This window comes from Neoarius graeffei, chromosome 5 (genome assembly GCF_027579695.1).
Source record: "Neoarius graeffei isolate fNeoGra1 chromosome 5, fNeoGra1.pri, whole genome shotgun sequence".
In the NCBI taxonomy this organism is placed as follows: domain Eukaryota; kingdom Metazoa; phylum Chordata; class Actinopteri; order Siluriformes; family Ariidae; genus Neoarius; species Neoarius graeffei.
In genome coordinates, this window is record NC_083573.1 from 25907865 (window position 1) to 25928670 (window position 20806).

Consider the following 20806-nt stretch of genomic DNA (forward strand, 5'->3'; position numbering starts at 1 on the left):
GTTTAAAGTTCACCTGTACGCAGCCCACCCAGGGTGACCAGGTGTCAGTTAGTTGGCTCGAAGTCATTCTGTGCTGGATTTTTGTGCTGTGTGTCTCTGCAGGTTGTTATAAGATCACTACAGTGTTCAGTCATGCTCAGACAGTGGTGTTGTGCGTAGGATGCTCCACAGTGTTGTGCCAACCCACCGGAGGAAAAGCACGCCTCACAGAAGGTACAGCACTTCAGCATATGTATAGGCTATTATATGCTGAAACAAAACTGCAGCTGTTTAAAATGCATCAGTGTGTGTGGCAACACTGCACTGCCATGACACTTGCTCCACTCCACTTTTTTGCTTCTTGTTTATAAAATGAATGTACGCCAGAAAACTGGCCATGTGGTCATTTCCATATAAAACTCTGAATTTATTAATGTGGGCATGAGTGGAGGCTATGATCAAATCTAACGTCAATCTCACTTCGTGTACGAGTTTAAGTCAGCAGTGCGGCATAGTAAATCTGGCTGAGTGGAGAATTCTTATTAGACCATATATGCTGACTATCAAGATATTTGCAGCAATATGGTTAAATATTTTGTAAAGGTTTACATTGTTATATATCCCTAACATAAGCTGTTTAGACTAATGGGTATTTTCAAATTGTTTGCACTTAAGAGTTGTGTTTTATGTCATAAGATTAGTTTTTCTTTCATTTTGAGACCCTACTTGCTATTGTTAAGCAATTAAAAGCAGTGCTTTTTCAGATGCTTATTCAGTCATCTGTTTAAACAAGAGCTTTGCCAGTGTCAATTTACTAGCACATCTTGCTGTTAGAAGACTGTCCAAGCATCTAAGATGTCACAGGGTAATTTATTTATTTAAAAAAAAAAAATTTAAAAAGGATAGTGACAAGTGGTTAAGTTGCTTTCGTCTCCTAAGGGTGGTGGTATGTCAGCATGGAAGCTGAGGACACGCACTCTCTTGCAGCTTGCAGTTGAAAGTTGGACACTTCTGTCTGGTTCTGATTGATCTGAAACCTCATTACAATAAGGAAATGTAGAAACTTAACAATTGTGTAATTTTTGGTGGCGCGTTTGAAATCTTTTTTTTTTTTCTTCACCTACATGTAAAGGTTTGCGATGTAAGCAATAATTACTGTTTTATACAGTATATAGGTTATACATGTCACGGATGTAGAAATTAATTCTTCAAAAATCAGCTGGAGTTTGATGGCTGATGGCAACACTGTTGACCGCAGCAGTGATTTCTTTCCATGTTGCAATTTTCTGACTTACTATGATGCTACTTTTCACTGTCAAATAGAAAAAATTCATTCAGTAGGACTTGAGACATTGGTGCTTCTATTTTGACAGGGTTGAAACTTGGCAGATGCATGGTCGCCAGTGGCAGCTAAAAACTGGCCAGGGCCACTAAAAGTTGAGGTTTGGTCGCGGGCGACTATGATTTGAGAAGTACGAAAAAAGTTAGAATAAAAATTAAATGAACATTCCTTCCTTGGAGCGCCTTTCTTTGCTTTCCTTTCCTCAACTCCAAGTTCATGAATTCTAGTAAAAGTTTAGTTCTAAAGTGCAAAATTCAAAGCCATTCGAGAGTTTTCACATCACTATATCCACTTCTGTATCTGAAATCACTCACTATGTAGTGCCGAACTTTCCCCAGAAAAAGATCAGAGCGGTGCTACTGATGTGGAGCCCAGTTTGTAAGGGCTGGCTGCTAGTGGGGTCCAGGGGCATGCTCCCTTGGAAAATTGAGTTTACAGACTTCAAATGATGCATTCTGGTGGCATCTAGGGTTGATTTAGGCACAATTCAGCATTATTAAATTTGCCATTTTTTACCTTATCAAATATGCAAGGGACAATATTTAAAGGGCAAAATTAGACTTGAAATGAAAACACTAGAAACAATCAATTCAGCAAAAGTCACACACAAGCCTGCAGTATAGGGCTGGGAACAGAATTGAGGTCAAATCGTGCAACAGCGTCATCTAATGACCAACACCTAGAACGTGGTTTTATGTATGGCTGCGAATGGCAGTCAGGGCACCCAGCAAAACCCTTTATTTTCACTTCTGGGTTGAGTACCAGGATAGTCTGGACCAGGGATTCTCAACCTTTTCTATGTTGAGGCCCATCTATTCATATGTGTAACAAGTTGGGACCCATTAAAAAAAGATCCCCAATTATTTTGGCTCATCTATTCTTTTAGAATCTAGTAATCTATTGTAAAGTGTATTAATGGAATGCATCATCACTCCCTGTTACAGATGGGGGCCCAGGAATTAAATAAATGCAATAAAAACAAACTGTTTTTAATTGTAGGTATTGTATTTAGAACTGTAAGGATGTGCCAGAAGCCAACACAAAACCATGCATGCAGGACGTTCTCAGTCAAAAGGGATTAATGATCCAAAACTGGTGTCTGGTCGATTAACACAAGAACTTATTGCCATGTTTATGTACAGCAAACAAGCAAGTTATGAAAACCAAAAAGTACACTCAATGGGATAAATTCTTACATGTTAACAAAGAAGGATTTTTCCTGTGAGCTGGAAAACGTATCCATCCATTGAGTTCCCTGACATCTCAAACTACCTGGTGCTACAGACATCGTTCTACACGGCCAAACAGATGAAAACCTGGAAGAGTATGGAGGTGAACAACTTTTTGTATGTGGCTGGGTTAAAGATCTGGTGATCAGGACACGATGGAGTCTCATTACATTGCTCCTGTGGAGGACGGCCCCATACGGACAGTTGAAAGTCGCACTTGGAAGACACTCTGGACACTTACAGTAATGCTTTTATGGCTGAGGACTACAGTTAACTTACTAACTTTAGGACTGCAGTTGTCATGAACAGTTTTGCACTCAAGTTTCCATCAACGAACAGGGACTTCATGTTAAAACAAATGAATTTCCTGGTTACACCTATAACAATACCTATAACAGTGTCATAATTAGTCAAAATACTTTGACTAATTATGACACTGTAAATAACTTGCTCCTATAACAGTGGGGCAAAAAAGTATTTAGTCAGCCACCAATTGTGCAAGTTCTCCCACTTAAAAAGATGAGAGGCCTGTAATTTTCATCATGGGTACACTTCAACTATGAGAGACAGAATGGGGAGAAAGAATCCAGGAAGTCACATTGTAGGATTTTTTAATGAATTAATTGGTAAATTCCTTGGTAAAATAAGTATTTGGTCACCTACAAACAAGCAAGATTTCTGGCTCTCACAGACCTGTAACTACTTCTTTAAGAGGCTCCTCTGTCCTCCACTCGTTACCTGTATTAATGGCACCTGTTTGAACTCGTTATCAGTATAAAAGACACCTGTCCACAACCTCAAACAGTCACACTCCAAACTCCACTATGGCCAAGACCAAAGAGCTGTCAAAGGACACCAGAAACAAAATTGTAGACCTGCACCAGGCTGGGAAGACTGAATCTGCAATAGGTTAAGCAGCTTGGTGTGAAGAAATCAACTGTGGGAGCAATTATTAGAAAATGGAAGACATACAAGACCACTGATAATCTCCCTCGATCTGGGGCTCCACGCAAGATCTCACCCCGTGGGGTCAAAATGATCACAAGAACGGTGAGCAAAAATCCCAGAACCACACGGGGGGGACCTAGTGAATGACATGCAGAGAGCTGGGACCAAAGTAACAAAGGCTACCATCAGTAACACACTATGCCGCCAAGGACTCAAATCCTGCAGTGCCAGACGTGTCCCCCTGCTTAAGCCAGTACATGTCCAGGCCCATCTGAAGTTTGCTAGAGAGCATTTGTATGATCCAGAAGAGGACTGGGAGAATGTCATATGGTCAGATGAAACCAAAATAGAACTTTTTGGTAAAAAACTCAACTTGTCGTGTTTGGAGGAGAAAGAATGCTGAGTTGCATCCAAAGAACACCATACCTTCTGTGAAGCATGGGGGTGGAAACATCATGCTTTGGGGCTGTTTTTCTGCAAAGGGACCAGGACGACTGATCCGTGTAAAGGAAAGAATGAATGGGGCCCTGTATCGTGAGATTTTGAGTGAAAACCTCCTTCCATCAGCAAGGGCATTGAAGATGAAACGTGGCTGGGTCTTTCAGCATGACAATGATCCCAAACACACCGCCCGGGCAACGCAGGAGTGGCTTCGTAAGAAGCATTTCAAGGTCCTGGAGTGGCCTAGCCAGTCTCCAGATCTCAACCCCATAGAAAATCTTTGGAGGGAGTTGAAAGTCCATGTTGCCCAGCGACAGCCCCAAAACATCACTGCTCTAGAGGAGCAAAGCGAAGGAGGCGGCGTCGGGAGCGGAAGCAAAAGCGAGGCTGCAGGCAGAGCCGGCCTGTTGACTAAGCTCAGAAAACAGCCACTCAAATCTCCACTGCTAAGCCTCTACCTCTCCAACATCAGATCCACGGTAAACAAGACGGACGATTTGGAATTACAGCTGGAATTACCTTATTCTATTCTATAATCGGCTGGTCAGTACTAGTAATACTTAAGTGAATTACCCGTCCAGTGAGGATTGTTATTTTCTTGTTTACAAGATGCCACATCTGAGGGGGGCTGAGTCGCTGACACATCCTGAATTTCTGTAAAGATAACTGTCCAGAGATTTATAAGCATGCAGTGCTTCACCACTGAACAGTGAGGGAAAGTTGATGAGGTAATTATACACGTCTGGGTATTCCGCTGGCAGTTCAATATCCACTGATACGGTTGTGAAAACTATGTCCGGTAAGCCATAAGGGTCACTAATCTGTAGATCGTTTATTTTAGACATGTATCTAATTATCTGTTCATTAGAAAAATGAGTTGTGTAGTCCGTCGGTTGAAATTGATCCATTCTGTACACGAGTGCAGCAGTATTCAGCGGTGTTTTTTACCGACAAGATGGCAGCTGTTAACTTTCTGGTCACGTGACTGCAAGATCTCTGTAGGGAGGAGTGAATGAGTGAGTGATTTTGGACACAGCATACAACTTTCTCCAAACTCTGACCTTTCCTATGATTCATTGTATGTCATAGTGGAAGCCAGGATCTTTCTTCCGCTCCACTGTGTTGATGTTTGTAGCTAACGCTAACTGCTAGGTAGGTAAGCTCAAAGGTGACTAAAAGATGAGTCTGATTTTCTGACGTGCTCTGGGGATATGATCAAAGTGCCCCATCCGTCTACCTTCACGGAATGGATTCACGACATTAAGTTGAGGCCTGGTGTTGGCTATGTTGACATTGTCCGTTATTTTATTCTCAGTGAGGGCGTTGATGGCGAGGCACTAAGGAACTACAAAAGCATGGAACTACAGATAACTGCCTGCCATTATGTGTTGTACAATTATATATAATTGCAATTATCTAACTACAAAAGCAAGGAACTACAGATAACTGCCATTTGTCTGTGTCGTACAATTATATACAATTTATTACACAGTAATAAAATTGCCAGAATTATGTGTAAAAGAGGATGAGTTTGTTTGCTTGAAGGCTGAGTTTGAGCCTAGCCAAAGCAAAAAAAAAAAAAAGGGGGGGGAGTCATGCAGCCATGCAGCAGCTATCACCTGGAAGGTGGGCTGTGTCAGAGTAGAGCAATTTTGTATTGTTTTGCTAACAATGTAGTGTTTTTATATATTGTAAGTCGCTTTGGATAAAAGCATCTGTCAAATACTATATAGGCTCTACAGAAAAGTCACCATCTGGATCGTAATGATTTTTTATAGATATCTCCAGGTTCAACATTACTTTAACCAGGACCTGAACACAGCTTTAGAAACAGGAGACCGGAATCATGAAAATACTGACTACGTTTACATGCACGTCCAAATCGAGCTGCTGTTGGTAATCGAGCAAAGGGTCCCAGCAGGGGTGCCAGAGAAATCCAATCCTACATGCACAAGTGAAATCGGGCTATTGTGCAAGGTGCATTGTGCACCCGAGCCACACGTGGCGCTACACGCCCCATCGTGTTGGTACACTTCCGGTTGTCGTCATGAAGAAGAGCTATAGTGTTGCCAGATACTGCTGACGTTTTCCAGCCCAAAACATGTTCAAATCCGCTAAAATGCACTTAAAACACCCAATCTGGCAACACTAGGTTCCGTGTTCAAGCTGTAGACTATGGCTACAAACTGTCCGGCGCAGACCACTGTTTTGTAAGACAACTTATTTTGCACAATAATATTTTTCTAAAGTCCATTTTTTGCTTACAAAAAAAATTTTTTTTTTGCTTACAATTTAACTTATGTCTTAATAAACACACAAAAAGTTCAGTTGTTTTGTTTTTATTGACATTCTTCAGATATTGGACATATATATATATATATATATATATATATATATATATATATATATATATATATATATATATACACACACACACACACACACACACACACACACACACACACAAATACAATGACTTGTTTATGTACACAATTCACAGCTATGCAACAGCTGTACAGATGTATTTGGTGATACAGTAAGTGAGCTAAATTTTAACAGTGCAAACAATGCCACAAAAAGAAAAGATTCATGCCGTTGTCATGATTCGTTGTCATGCCGACCGAGGCTGTTGTGTTTCCCGCTTGTGGTCTCGTCACTCGTCACTTCCGGAAGTAGCTCGACAACTAGCTCGATAGGGTATACATGCGCAAAATAGCTCGGCAGAAATCGCATAAACTAGGTCGTGTAGCTCGATTCCGAGAAATCAAGTTCGGTTCAATTTCAGCCGAATTAAGGTGTATACATGGCATTTTGAGCTTCGATTTCAGTCGAGCAACGGCAGAAATTCTATTCTCTCTATGTGCATGTAAACGTAGTGACTGTTATTGACATCTATAGTTGTGGTCAGAAGTTTACATACAGTGACATGAATGTCATCTTGGATATGAATGTCATGGCAATATTTGGGCTTTCAGTAATTTCTTTGTACTGTTCGTTTTCTGTGGCAGAATGTACAGCACATCTTTAATAATAAAAAAAAAACACTAGAATTTGGTGCACAAGTTTTAATTTTCTTTGGGTTTTCTGAAATCAACACAGGGTCAAAAATATACATACAGCACACCTAATATTTGGGTAAAATGTCTGTTTTCATGATTCACCTTGACCAAACATTTTTTTGTTTACCATGAACAAGCTTCTGGCAGAATTCTGGTTGGATATTTCACAACTCTTCATGGTAGAATTGGTAGAGTTCAATTAAAAATTCCCCCCTCTTGGCATGGACTCTACTTCTAAGCACGGTCCATATGTTTTCAAGAGGGTTGAAGTCAGGACTTGTTTTAAGCTCAATGTTGGCCTGCTTTATCCTCCACAACCAGCTCTGATGCATGTTTGGGTTCATTGTCCTGTTGTAAGTCCCATCTCGTGTTCAAGTTTCTGATGGTTTATGCTGAAGAATTGAGGTAGTCCTCCTTCATTATTTCATCCACTTTGTGCAATGAACCAGTTCCACTGGCAGCAAAACAGCCCCAGAGCATGATGATCCTACCACCCACCACCAGCTGGTACAGTGTCCCTCTGTACATGGTGGTCATTGTGGCCAAACAACTCAATCTTTGTCTCATCTGATCATACAGCTTTCCTCCAGAAGGCTTTTTCTTTGTCCGTGTGGTGAGCTTCAAACTTTAAGCTTGAAGGTGTCAATTTTGGAGCAGGGGGTTATTTCTTGGATAGCAGCCTCTTGATCGATGGTGATTTTTCAGAACTGAGAGAGACTGTTGGGTAACCAGCCCCCCCCCCCCCCCCCCCCCCCCCCTTAAATTGCATGAGAGTTCACTTTTTATCCCCCCCCCCCCCCAAAAAAAAACCTGTAATATCAGAAGTGAAAACTTTCTTTGTTCAGTTATAAATAATTAAACCTGCTAGAAAAGAAAATCAGTGGAGGAGCTCAACACTGAAATGGCTATCAAACATGCTGCACAGTTTTTGTGTTTGATGTAAATACCTTGTAGTAATGTTGATGCTGTGTAAAATGACCACTGTGATATTTGTGCTTTTTGAAATTAAAAACAAAAAATGCAGATGCTGTCAAACCTGTGGAAACAAATATATCCTACTTAAATAATTCCTTGTCTATGTATTTGTCTAAGCTTAATTTTCTTAACTCCCCTAATCATTCCTGATATTGGATGGTCGTTGTAGGCCATTTGTTTACACTAGTACTTCAGCACTGGTCGCGCTTGGCTCCTCTTGGCTACATGCACTTATTGTTGGTTGCTTTGAATAAAAATGGCAGCTAAATGACTGTAATGTAGTGTAATGTTTGATTAATGTACGCTATCTAAACAGTTATATAGAATTCATGTTGATGAATCCATTTTGGGGGGCATATGTTAAACACTGTGGGGTGTTCAAGTAAAAATGTTTTTAAATTTTGTGTTCGACTAAAGGAAATTTAAGGACCACTTTATTTTGGCCTGGGCCACTGAGAATTCAGGGATACTGGTCTGAGTGGCGACCAAGCACTGAAGTTAATTTTTAGCCCTGTTTTGAGGGTGGAGAAGTTTCTTTTCATGGCCATATTATGTCTCTTAATGTTGTAAAATCTGGGGGTGTGGCATCTAAACTGAGAATATCTAGATGTGATATTTGAATGATTTTCATCAGCGCTCAATCATTCCTACACTGTCATTGGCGAGATACGAACATGTGGTCATGAATCACACGTGAACCCTGTCGTAGGATGATTTCTACACTCAGAACTGCGCCAGGTTCTTTGTTAGGTAGATGAATGAGGGCCATTGAGTGGCGGTGGATTTTCTTTGAGTTGTTTTGTCACTTGATTTCTTATTCCGTGGTCTAGGATGGTTTCAGCATTTTGCTTATTTTAGTTTACCAAGCTAGTAAATAGTTTTGACAGATACATTTGCAAGCCTTGTCATAGACATCAGTGAGGTGAGTGCAAAGTTCATTGTTAGAAAAGGCCAAAGATTTAGTGATGTTGGGTAAATTTTGAGCTCCGTTTACCCCGTTTACAGTGCATTTAATCTTCTGCTGAATTCCAGCTATGGGACTCTTAATACTTCAATCTTGTCTGTATGGTTAGATGCCCAGGCTGGCAGTTGGTCCTCATGGCATTTACTGTGCTTACTCTCATCTTTTTTTTTTTTTTTTTTTTTTTGTGCTAGTACAGTTTGAGAATTTGTTCTGCTGTGACTTTTTCTATAGTCTACATGTATGGTGTAGGGCAGTGTAAAGTTAGGCTGGTTTTTCATTGTGCGTTTTCCTAACAGAAAAATAACTTTCCAGAAATGAACTTTATTTTAAGTGCTAGTCTTGCGAAAATGACATCATCCCTGGCAAATACGTTATAAAACTAGACGTGTTATACAGTTTAGACAGTAAACTATTTTTTATTACAAGACCGAGAACATGTTCTATTTAGTTGAAGTTTGGCTCTTTGAGTCCACCATTACACAAATGCGTTCCTGGCAAGTTACTGTTAATTCAAAGGAAATGATATGTGCAACGCTTGAAAGTTCATGCCATTTCTGGCTTCGTCTGCTTTGCAAAGTGTAGTATGTTTAACTATTTTTATTTATTTATTTATTTATTTATTTTTAATTCCAAAACAAAATTCAAACCAAAGCATGTGGGTGTCGTTCAAGGCTGTTTGGGTGTATCCAATTTATTTAAAAAAAAAAAAAAGCCGCATTTCAATCCGTTATCGCCCAAAGTCGGCAGGACACCTACAGAATGAATGGGTTCAATTTGTACGGACACAGAGAGGCAACATCAAGTCAACAGGACAATTTGGTGTCTGCTCCATAGATTTAGAAAAAGATAAATTTGTGAGGCAGATTCACATAAAAGGATTTGAGCGATGTCTGGTACACGGAGCAGTTCCTACAATCTGGAAACAAAAGTCAGAAGCGTCATCCCAAAGAGCTCACCGCACAGTAAGTGTCAAGCTTGTGTTAGGCACTTTCAGCACTGGAGCCAGCAGAAGTGGGTGACTCGTTGCACCTTATTCATTGTGAGCAGCGAACGTGCAGCAGCCAGGAATTTGTTAGGGTTAACCTCCAAAACTAAGTTGCTCATAAAACTACAACCTTTTCTGGTTCTAACAGTACCAATTAGGACCATGTAGACCTTTTCTATTTTGTGCTACAGTGTTAGAGTTGTGTGTGGTGGGGTCAGCGTGCAATTACCGTTATTTATTTTTACTAAAATCACTATCTTTGCAACCATAAAAGTTTTTTTTTCAGAATTCCAAAACCTATGATCTTACATTTTGCTCATGTGAGAGAATCTCTTTCAGAGCCTTTAAATGCAGAAAAAAAGAGTTAGTTGAGGGAGATGACAGGACGGCGTGTCCATTCATTTGATATTGAAATCATTTTTTAGATGCAATATAACATTGCCTTTTTGCTGACTGAAACACGTGTAATGACAAGATTCAGAAATGCACAGGGAAGTTTATCACAGTGTGATTATAAAGTAATCTTGCAATGGCCTTTTCCTTTGCGCCAATTCCGTGATTATTGTAGGGATTTTACCTTAAAATTTCAAATGGTTCCAGTGTTTCCCACAGACCAGGTAGCAATTTGTGGTGCTCCACTGTGCCAATGAGGGAATCGTGCGCGGTGGTGTCGTGGCGGTCGGTGGAGTCGGTCATTGGGGTGTATGCAAAGTTTTTACGGCGGGCGGTGTTCAAACACACGGTATTTTTCTTCAGAGTCACCTGCTGGGACTATTTTAAAGCTACAAGAAGCATTTGAGATTATTCAGTTCGATCTAAATTCTTTCAAGTTCTTTAAGAGAAGACAGCTAAAACAATTTTTACCAGAACCCTGCCTGGTTTCATTCCTCGACCCAACTTTACATTACAGGGCAGGCCATTAGTTTGCTGGGGTTGATGTTGGTGGAAAACCTGTCTTAAATTTATGAAAATTACTCACCAAAATTGAAGTTTTTTTACCTTAGTTTTTTGCCTTTTTGGTGGCAATCTTTCAGTCATTCTTTAGTTGACATTCAAGGAATAAATTGCAAAAAATAAGCTGGAGGTTTTTATTTTAAATATTGAACTCAACACTTGCCTCAACCAATACTAAAATGAAATAAATAGTATAATGTAACAACAAAATAGTAATAAAATATCATAATTAGATGTAAGAAATCACTTAAGGTAACACCAAGGCAACTAACAATAATGAAAAAGCATTACCCTAATTGGTGCAAAGCCTGCATGCCCTATGAGAACATTTAATTCTGCGTGGCTTCCTGAAGGAAAAAAAAAACCTCAAGTGCCCTATTGTAAGGGAAGTCACTGGGTTCGGGACCATTTATGGAGATTCGTAAGCAGGCTGCCAGGTGTTCCCCTTGGAGCCTATTCCTGAGGTCTGTTTTAATCTATGGATAAAAAAGTACATTTTCTTCATCATCAAAGCACTAAAATTTCCATTGCATCAAAAACATATACAAAGGAATACTGAATTTCTATGTGCTTACCCTATTCATAGCTGAGAGATCCTGCTCGCAATTCAGAAAAAAACTTTTCAATACTCATCTGGGTTAAAGCAGCAAACATTGAGAGTCAATAAAATTATAATAGTCAAATACGAAGTTATTATTAGCCTATGGGCATCCTACAATAGCCTCTCTCAACTACCGCATTGTTTAAGATATTCAGATTTTATGCTTCAGATAGCATCAACTAGGCATCCCCGCGAGTATAACATTTTATTTAGGCTAGTGGGAAATCCTTATTTATTGTGAATGTCAAACCATTATTAATAACTTGCATGAATGCTGAAACGGGATAATGCAATAAGGCCGGTGTCACGGTCTGAATTTACCACCAGTCTAGACTTCCCTGAAGTTGACCGGGGGGAAAAAAAACTCGGTCTGCGCATGCGCATGGTAAATTTATACCAGCGCACGATCAGACCGTGACACCGGGTACATGCGCAACGGCAGGCCTGTGCACACGTCTCTCCATCGCTCTCTCTCTCTCTGTCCCTGTGTGTGCGCGCGCGCGAACGAGAAGAAAGAGCTCTATGAATGAACGGAACGATACGCAACGGAATTTTTTTTTTTCAAAATCGCGAGTCTGATTATGTGGCGATAGGAATCCATTGTGTGGCGCTGCACCACACAATGGTCCATGTATGGGAAACCCTGGGTTCAATTCACCTTAAAATCAGCTTCCTGTAAAGGGACACCGTAAGTGTTAGGGAAGGGTTGGATACGGATGTATGTACAGAAGATGGTTTTATTTGTAAAGGTGACAACAAGCAAACAATCCAAATCGGTGAGCAGAGATCAAAAACAGTAAACAAGCAAAAGGTCGGGCAAGGCACAAACAGATTAGCACAGGCAAAGACGGAAGTACAAAAAAAGACCCCCACAGGAATCAGGACAACAGGAGATGAGGCTCGGTAATGTGTACGTAACGTAGCGCAATACTTCGCAGTGAATGTATGACTTCAGTCTCTTTTTATATAGGTACAATGATTGTGCTTTCATCTTGTGCAGGTGTGCATAGTTAATGGTGCATGTGCGAGAGTCTGACTGATGCATGTGCCGTGGCGTGTGCAGGTATTACAGGAAGATTGTAGGTTTTGGAATTTTGAAAAAAATATTTTATGGTTGCAGAGATAGTGGTTTTAGTATTTAAAAAAAAAAAAAAAGATAAAAAGCCAACACTAATTCTGTGCTGGAACACACACACACACAAAAAAAACAAACCTCTACTTAATGTTGTAGCACAACATAGAAAGAGGTCCTAATTGGTACTGTTAGAACCAGAGAAGGTTGTAGTTTTATGAGCAACTTAGTTTTGGAGGTTAACCCTAACAAATTCCTGGTTGTTGCGTGCTCATTGCACACAATGCGTAAGGCACAACGCTCCACCTGTTCCTGCCAGCTCCAGCACTAAAAGTGAAAGTGCCTAATTACTGCCATTATGTAGCCTTGTATAAAACTTCAGAGTTGCTGTCAGTGAAAAGGATAAAAGACGAAGGACAACTAATAAATTCAAGCAACAGGCTAAACACAAGCTTGACACTTACTGTGCGGTGAGCTCTTTGGGATGGCATTTCTGAATTCTGTTTCCAGATTGTAGGAACTGCTCCGCATACCAGACTCATCTCCTTCTATGTGAATCTGCCTTACAAATTTATCTTTTTCAAAATGTAGGGAGCAGACACCAAACCGTCCTTTCGGCTTGAATTTACCTCTCTTTGTCCGCACAAATTGAACCTATTCGTTCTGCAAGTGCCCTGCCGACTTTGGGCGATAACGGCTCGAAATTCCACTCTTTTATTGGCTACACTTGAACAGTCTTGAATGACACACCTCTCCGGAGACATGCTTTGCTTTTAGTTTTGTTTTGGAATAAAAAAAAAAAATCATTAAAAACGTGCTACACTTTTTAAAAAGCAGACGAAGCCAGAAATGCTGCGAACTTTCAAGTGTTTCGCAAATGACATCACTTCCTTTGAATGAACAGTAACTTGCCAGGAACGCATTCGTGTAATGGCAGACTCAAAGACCCAAACCTTACCAACTAAATAGAACATGTTCCCGGTCTTGTATTAAAATACCATTTAGACAGTAGACTATCTAACATGTCTATCTAGTTTTATAAGGTATTTGCCAGGCGTGGTCATTTTCGTAAAACTAGCTCTTTAAATTTACCCACTAATCCACCACCACCACCACCACCCAATGTTCTCTCTCATTTGTTCCCCAAACCTGTAATCTAATTGTTTCTGAAGTTAAAGTGCTTGCTTTTCAATGTTGGAGGTCCTCCATTGTGATGGTGTGAAAAGGTCTATTGCCCATCTTGCAGCTATTTACTATAAAATTACATGTGAATTTACATGTGCTGTTGAAGTAAGCAAACTTAAATACTGGATTTTATTACATAAAACACAGGAGCAAGTGCTTGATTTAAAAAGAAAAAAAATTCCAAATACTTGGGCTGTTAATCCTTAAACTAGGGCAGGGGTCACCAAACTTTTTTCTCTGGGGGCCACATTGTCGTTCCTGACTGTGATGGGGGCCGGGGTCGGGTCAGCTATATCACATAGAATTGTATAACCCAGACAAATATGACCACCAGCAGGCCTCATTGTGTAGTAGAGATTACTAGCCTGGCACGGCCATCCCCACTACTATATCCACACTACTATATCAACACTTGATTCCTGGCACATATTTGTTTATCTTTACTAGTGGTTTGCAAAAGTAGTAATCAAGTCTTCACACTTTGTTTTAATTTGAAATACCACTGATATTCCATTTATTTATTTTCTAATAAAAATAATATCAAAGCTGTCAAGGTAAGAAACATCTGCCTAGTTGAGGTGATTGACACTTTGCAAAGGTGAGTGGAAAATTATAAATTGTAGGTAGGCCTGTTGATATTATTAATAATATTAATAATAATTGTATGCAGCACTTAATAAAGGTCAAATAAATAGGCCTATAAAATAAATACATTTTAAAAAACAGTGAAATTATAATAATATGAGCAATAGATCAGTAGATCACAGCAGTTGTGCTGTGTCCTGCACGTCATTGCTCTCATCCATGGCCAAAGCAAAAAACTCGAATTCTGACGCTCTCTCATTCAGCTGATCATACACGTTGTCCCCCTAATCTTCGGTTCGCCTGGTCATAGCAGGTGCGGAGAGACTCACCGCGTTGAGCGCATCCTTCTTGTCGGGACACGCCTCCTCGGCCACAGCAAGCATGCATACTTTAACAAAGTCCCCATCAGTAAACGGCTTTCCATGGGTAGCTAGTAGGTGAGCTACCTTATAGCTAGCTCGGACAGCAGCCTGGTTGATCTGGGTTTGGTGAAGGAATACATTCTGTTGTGCAGCCAGTCCGCATTTCATCCTCCGAATCCTGTCTTCTCTTGTTTGCCCTCACAAACTAGCATACTCTTTGTGGCATAGTTCGAATTACGTGGGAGCCAATGGGAGCTGAGCTCCCATTCCCTCAGGCTCCCATGAAAGAAGCAAACTTAATTTTCTGTGCAACTCTCTCAAATACGTCATATATCACCATAATAAGCTTGAATAGCCTATATCACCATATAAATATAAATAAAACTCATTTCATTTCCGATCACCATGCAGCCATAACTTTGTATTGAACGTGTTATTAAACCGCAACATGTACGGCTGTACTTCACCACCACACCACTATGCGCGCAAACTGAAATTTGCAGCCTGCGAAATCGAATGTGAAGTTAAGTCCGAAGAAGACTTGTCCTCTAGCTCACAACGATCTTCCTTTGTTTAACAATATATATAATTATATATATACACAATATATATATAATTTGTTTAACTATATATATATATATATATATATATATATATATATATATATATATATATATATATATATGCAACACCGGCGGCACGGTGGTGTAGTGGTTAGCGCTGTCGCCTCACAGCAAGAAGGTCCTGGGTTCGAGCCCCGGGGCCGGCGAGGGCCTTTCTGTGTGGAGTTTGCATGTTCTCCCCGTGTCCACGTGGGTTTCCTCCGGGTGCTCCGGTTTCCCCCACAGTCCAAAGACATGCAGGTTAGGTTAACTGGTGACTCTAAATTGACCGTAGGTGTGAATGTGAGTGTGAATGGTTGTCTGTGTCTATGTGTCAGCCCTGTGATGACCTGGCGACTTGTCCAGGGTGTACCCCGCCTTTCGCCCATAGTCAGCTGGGATAGGCTCCAGCTTGCCTGGGACCCTGTAGAAGGATAAAGCGGCTAGAGATAATGAGATGAGAGATGAGATATGCAACACCGTGTGTGTGCGTACGTGCGTGCGTGCGTGCATGCGCGCGCCTGTGTGTGAAAGCTGTGCACTGCAGTGCGCAAAAGTGCGCTGGTCCAGGAGAGCGAGTATGCATTGCTTTTTTTTTTTTTTTTAAATAGAGACCCCCATAGGGTCAAATTTATAATTCGAACCCTGCTTTGTGGCGGGTTTCGTAGTGACGACGCAGATTATATTCTTTGAAAACCGGCACACTTTCTTTACATACAAGACAAACTGCACGGTCCTTACACTGAACGAAAAAATAATCGGTGTTCCACTGTTCTTTAAAAACTCTGCACTCTCTGTCAGCTTTTCACTTACCGTTAGCCATTTTGCTGTCCTGAACACTGACAGTTCTTTGCGCATGCGCTGCCTGTCACTGCTTGATCGCGAGCATATGACGAAAATTCGGAAAATATGAATAGTTCATTTTATAACTAAATATCAATTTTAATTGATAAAATCAACAAAATACAAGATGCAGACATGTTATTTGCCAAAAAGCAATTTAAAAAAATAGGCCATGACCACTTTTGGGGATTGCCTCATAGGGCCGGTTCAAGTGGTGGGGGGCAGAGGGGCTGGGGGGCCGGTCAAAGGGGGGTGGCGGGCCGGATCTGGCCCGCGGGCCGTAGTTTGGTGACCCCTGAACTAGGGTCTCATGTTGCCAGAATCACTTCATGGTAGATGATTTTGAGCCTTCCGGGGGTCAACCGGCATGCGTTGTGGGCCCTTCTGTCTGAATACGTGAGAGCCGGGTAGTTACCTTGACAACTGGGAGGGTGTGGCTTCCACCCCTGGAAAGTTTTATCGTATTAAATTGCTGTGGGTCAAGTGCTGAATGAATTCCTCCATTGCAACCGTGAAGGCTTATGTGAGTCACCATAGCATTCCATCACAGCCATCGAGCTCAGAATGTTCACAGAACACGACATTCTGCAGAAAGTGAAAAGTTTGCCTTGGGGAGAGGCTTATTTAATCTTGCTGTGGCTGTTGGACTGCAGCCATGAAAACTGTACACGCTGCCGTCATTGCTGTAAAGCCAGGCCACTATATGTTGCTGCTGCCATTGGTTTTACCAGCATCTTCTGTAGCTACCGTGGCTTCATTTGCATATTTACTTCACCCAAATTTGAGACGTATCCCCTCCAAAATCTGTTGGAATGGCCACGGTAGCCATTCCATGTTTGAGAAAAACACCCAGTTCTCCTGGTAAAACCAGTGGTTTGATGGTTGTATCAGGGACTCGGATGTTTAATGCTAACTCTTACCTTCAGCTTCCCCTTGCTTTTTAAATTTTTTTTTTCTGGTCTTTTGTGATTGTGTGAACTGAGAATGAGTTTTTAATCAACATCTCTCTATGTGCAGGATGCTCTTTCAGGAGAAAGCAGCATTAGTCTCTCACTTGCCTGCTTACGAAGGATATGGGAGACCAAAGAAGAGAAATTGGATTGGCCAAAGGCTTTACAGCAGCACCCAGGATGAACCCACACCTCGAGTCATGTGAAGGGGGGAGGGGCTGTCTCATGGAGCTGAAATCCAGCTGTAGTGTGTTGGCTTAAGGTCTCATTGTAACTCATGACTGCCAAACCTGTTTCTCACTTTAAATCCTTTAAATAAAGTTTTTTTTTCCATTATGTTGGATCATGTCTTTTATGTAAATATACAATCAGGATAGCTATTCTAGACAGATCAAAAGGTCAAAACTTTTCCATGCTCAACTTAATTTTTTTTTTGAGCAAAAAGACATTGGGACGTATAGGGCTGCATTAGGACCAGGTTTGTGAAAACATTGCAAAGGAAGTTTGAAGCATGATTTTGTAATCTTGAATGTCTTCGGATTAATTTGATTTTATTTGTGAAGCACTTTTAATAATTTGTTACGAAGCAGCTTTATAGAAATTCAGTTCTGAATTTTAGATATATGTTTATAAATGTCTCCCTAACAAGCAAGCCAGAGGTGACTGCCAAGGAAAAACTCGAGATGACGCAAAGAAACCTTGAGAGGAACCAGAATCAAAAGGGAGCCTCATCTGGCTGACAATGGATAGTGTGATTCTAAATCACTTCCACTCTCCAAGTATACACTATACACATAGTTTTCACTGACGTCACGGCATTCCGGGGAACGCCCTCCAGCTGCCATCTTGTGGGGCAAACAAAACGGACCATCGCTATTACCGGCTACGTTATCTCGGACGAATTTATGAAGTTATATAGTCAGTTTTCTAAAATAAAGATCAATGTCGGCAAAATCAAGCAAACAGAAGTATGTAGATACATTGGATGCATTTTCAAGTGACTATGCAGGGTTGCCATCCATATCGTACCCTGATTATTGTGAACTATTTCGTGAATAGTAAAAGTGCCTACACACTTGACGACCTCAAAGCATACAAGTCGCTGGAGTCATACAATTATTTTGTCTGTGGCTGGGTCCGTGAAGTCCACCATATAAAAGATGCTTAAATGGCAATAAATGTAAACAAACAAATCCACCATATAAAAACAAGTGACAGTCGTGTCCTAATTACAGCCAAAGTATGTAAACATTGGAATTTTAGAGCTCTCAACACTGCATATAAATGTGTATAATATCGAGTTGATTTAAATCGGAATTGATTTAAATCCGAAAGCTGCGCACATTTGCACGAAGCTGCGCAAATGTGCGCAGCTTTCCGATTCACTTTTTTTCTCATACTTCCTATGTTTCATGGACTGCAATGGATTTGCAATTGATTGTTTATTTAAACAACTTACCACTTTATAAAATGATCGGAGCAGACTTTGCTGTGTTTGGAAGGCTGATAATCCTTGCGGTTGATTCTCGCAAGCCATAGATTTCTCCTTTGTATGCGGAGTTTCTTTGTTTGCTCGCCTTCGTGCTCCCGTACAGTGGGAATTCCATAAAAGCTCCGCTTGACGTCATCATCTGACCTATTACGACAGCCGTGAATACAACAGGTGTGCACCATTGCTAGCTTTAAATAGCCTGCTTGGGTTCTTTTGAAGACTTTGTACTCACGCGTTACAGTGTGTGCTCAGTGACCCGTATGGTAAGCTTGACCTGCAAGATGGCCGCCACTAGGGAATCCCCGACTCTGTGACGTCATGTGAAAACTATGTATATAGTCGGAAAGAAAGTATAGTGTAACCAGGTGCTTATGAACAGTCATTTTTGAATTTATTATAGTTTTAACCTGGTCTGTTTTGTTGAAGTTATCAACTGTTCAATTATGTTTGTAGCAATTGCTACAGCTAATCCTCAAGGAAGAACATCCACAGTCATCTTTGTTTCTGTGTGATACATCAAGTGATCTTGTTGGTCTTTAGGCTGTTCATATGGAACAGCAGTGAATGGTTTTCAGGAGATGAGAGCTCCAGCTAGAAGTAGGGCATCAGGATGAATCCGGCAGGTTTGGAGAGCAGAAGGGGTCAGAATCGCTGCAATCTCAGGGAGTAATACAGTATGTGTAGCTCGACAGAATCTCCTTAGAATAACTAGACCTAATGAGGATTTCATGCTTTCTAATAACTTGAGTATTCATGTTGAAACAGATTGCTTTGTGTGTGTGGGGGGGATAATTCTTCAGGCCTGCAATTAGGGCTGTGCGATATGGGAAAAAATGAATATCCCGATACATCTTCTCCATTTCACGATATACGATATATATCTCGATATATTTAAATCTCCTCTAAAGGACCCCATGAAATCTAACTTTTACTCTTTTCACTACAATCCCTGCAGATTAAATAACATTCCTGGTTAACTTTACAGATGGTTTTCAACAACACGTTTTAAATTTTCATGTTGGTGATTAATCACAATTGAATTGAAATAAGACTATTTTTATTCAACAAAGATGTGGCACAAACTGCAAAAACAATCTTGAAAATTGCAACAAAGGGGCAATACAATACAGAGCTGCTCAGAGCTCAAATCAATAAAGTGCAAGCTCAACACTGAGAAAGACATTTAGCCTAAATTAAGAAAAGTGCTCATTCATTAAATTATTTTAAAAAATAGATCTCCAAGCTATTAACCTGACTACTGAGAACCACTGGAACATTCACAATAGAGAGAGAGAGAGAGATTGAGGGAGAGAAGAGAGAGATCTGCAAAACATCATTTTTCTCTTTGCACACTTTTGAACTGAATGTTTTCTGGCTCTGCCTCTCAGATGTGTATAATTCTGGCTGCTGCCTTTCGTGATGACAGGTTTTTTTGCACACTTTACAAACTGGCATTTGCTGCTCCACGTCCTCCTCGCGATATCCAAAAGAATGCCAGATGTTTGACCCCTTACTAGTTCTTTTAGGAACCGATTCGTCCGCTTCCATTTTTAATTTGTCGTTGAAATTGCCAGAGCTTACATGGTAGCCTATGCAGCACCAGCGATTGCATGAACTGAGTCAGCACTGTAAACCGGAACTAGGAAATCTTCAGTGTTGCCAGATACTGCTGACGTTTTCCAGCCCAAAATATGTTCAAAACCCTCCAAAACGCACTTAAAACCGCCCAATCTGGCAAGACAACGGAAACTAGAAAATCTTCCCGGAAGTTCCTTTCAGCACCGAGATGTTGCCCGGGATTGGTTGGCGAGTGCGTGACGTTATTGTTTTCTTTACCCTTAGGCAGCCTCTCACGTTACTGCCTGAGGGACAAAGAGAAAACCACCGGGAAATGTTTTAAACAAACACGAAACGAACGCAAGTCGGAAGATGACCATAAAATACTCGATAGTTATGATATAATAATTTTATGTATCGCACACAGAATTTTCGGCGATATATCGAGTATATTCGATATATCGCACAGCCCTACCTGCAATTCATTCCACTTTGATGGAGGAATGTATCTGGAAGATGTCTCGTCAGATTCTGATTGTACATGAATATAGAGACTTTCCAAGCACATGTTTTCTGTATGATTAAGTTGTGATTGTGTAGAATGTGCCACATAAGGGGAGTCTACTAAAGAAACTTGCGGGCAGGTAGAACAGACGCGCAGATACAAAGCTAATACAACAG

The 20806-nt window shown here is 40.7% G+C and overlaps 1 protein-coding gene across 3 annotated transcripts in view; it reads left to right on the forward strand.

The window, feature by feature from the left end:
* Positions 1 to 17412, forward strand: part of rps27.2 (ribosomal protein S27, isoform 2) — a 28271-nt gene extending 10859 nt beyond the window's left edge. For all 3 annotated transcript variants that reach the window (XM_060921448.1, XM_060921447.1, XM_060921445.1), the window contains 2 exons: positions 103 to 213; positions 17144 to 17412. In XM_060921448.1, the coding sequence (XP_060777431.1) occupies positions 103 to 213; positions 17144 to 17172 (140 nt within the window). In that variant the 3' untranslated portion in view covers positions 17173 to 17412. The remainder of the gene's footprint in view (positions 1 to 102; positions 214 to 17143) is intronic.
* The last annotated feature ends 3394 nt before the right edge of the window (positions 17413 to 20806 follow it).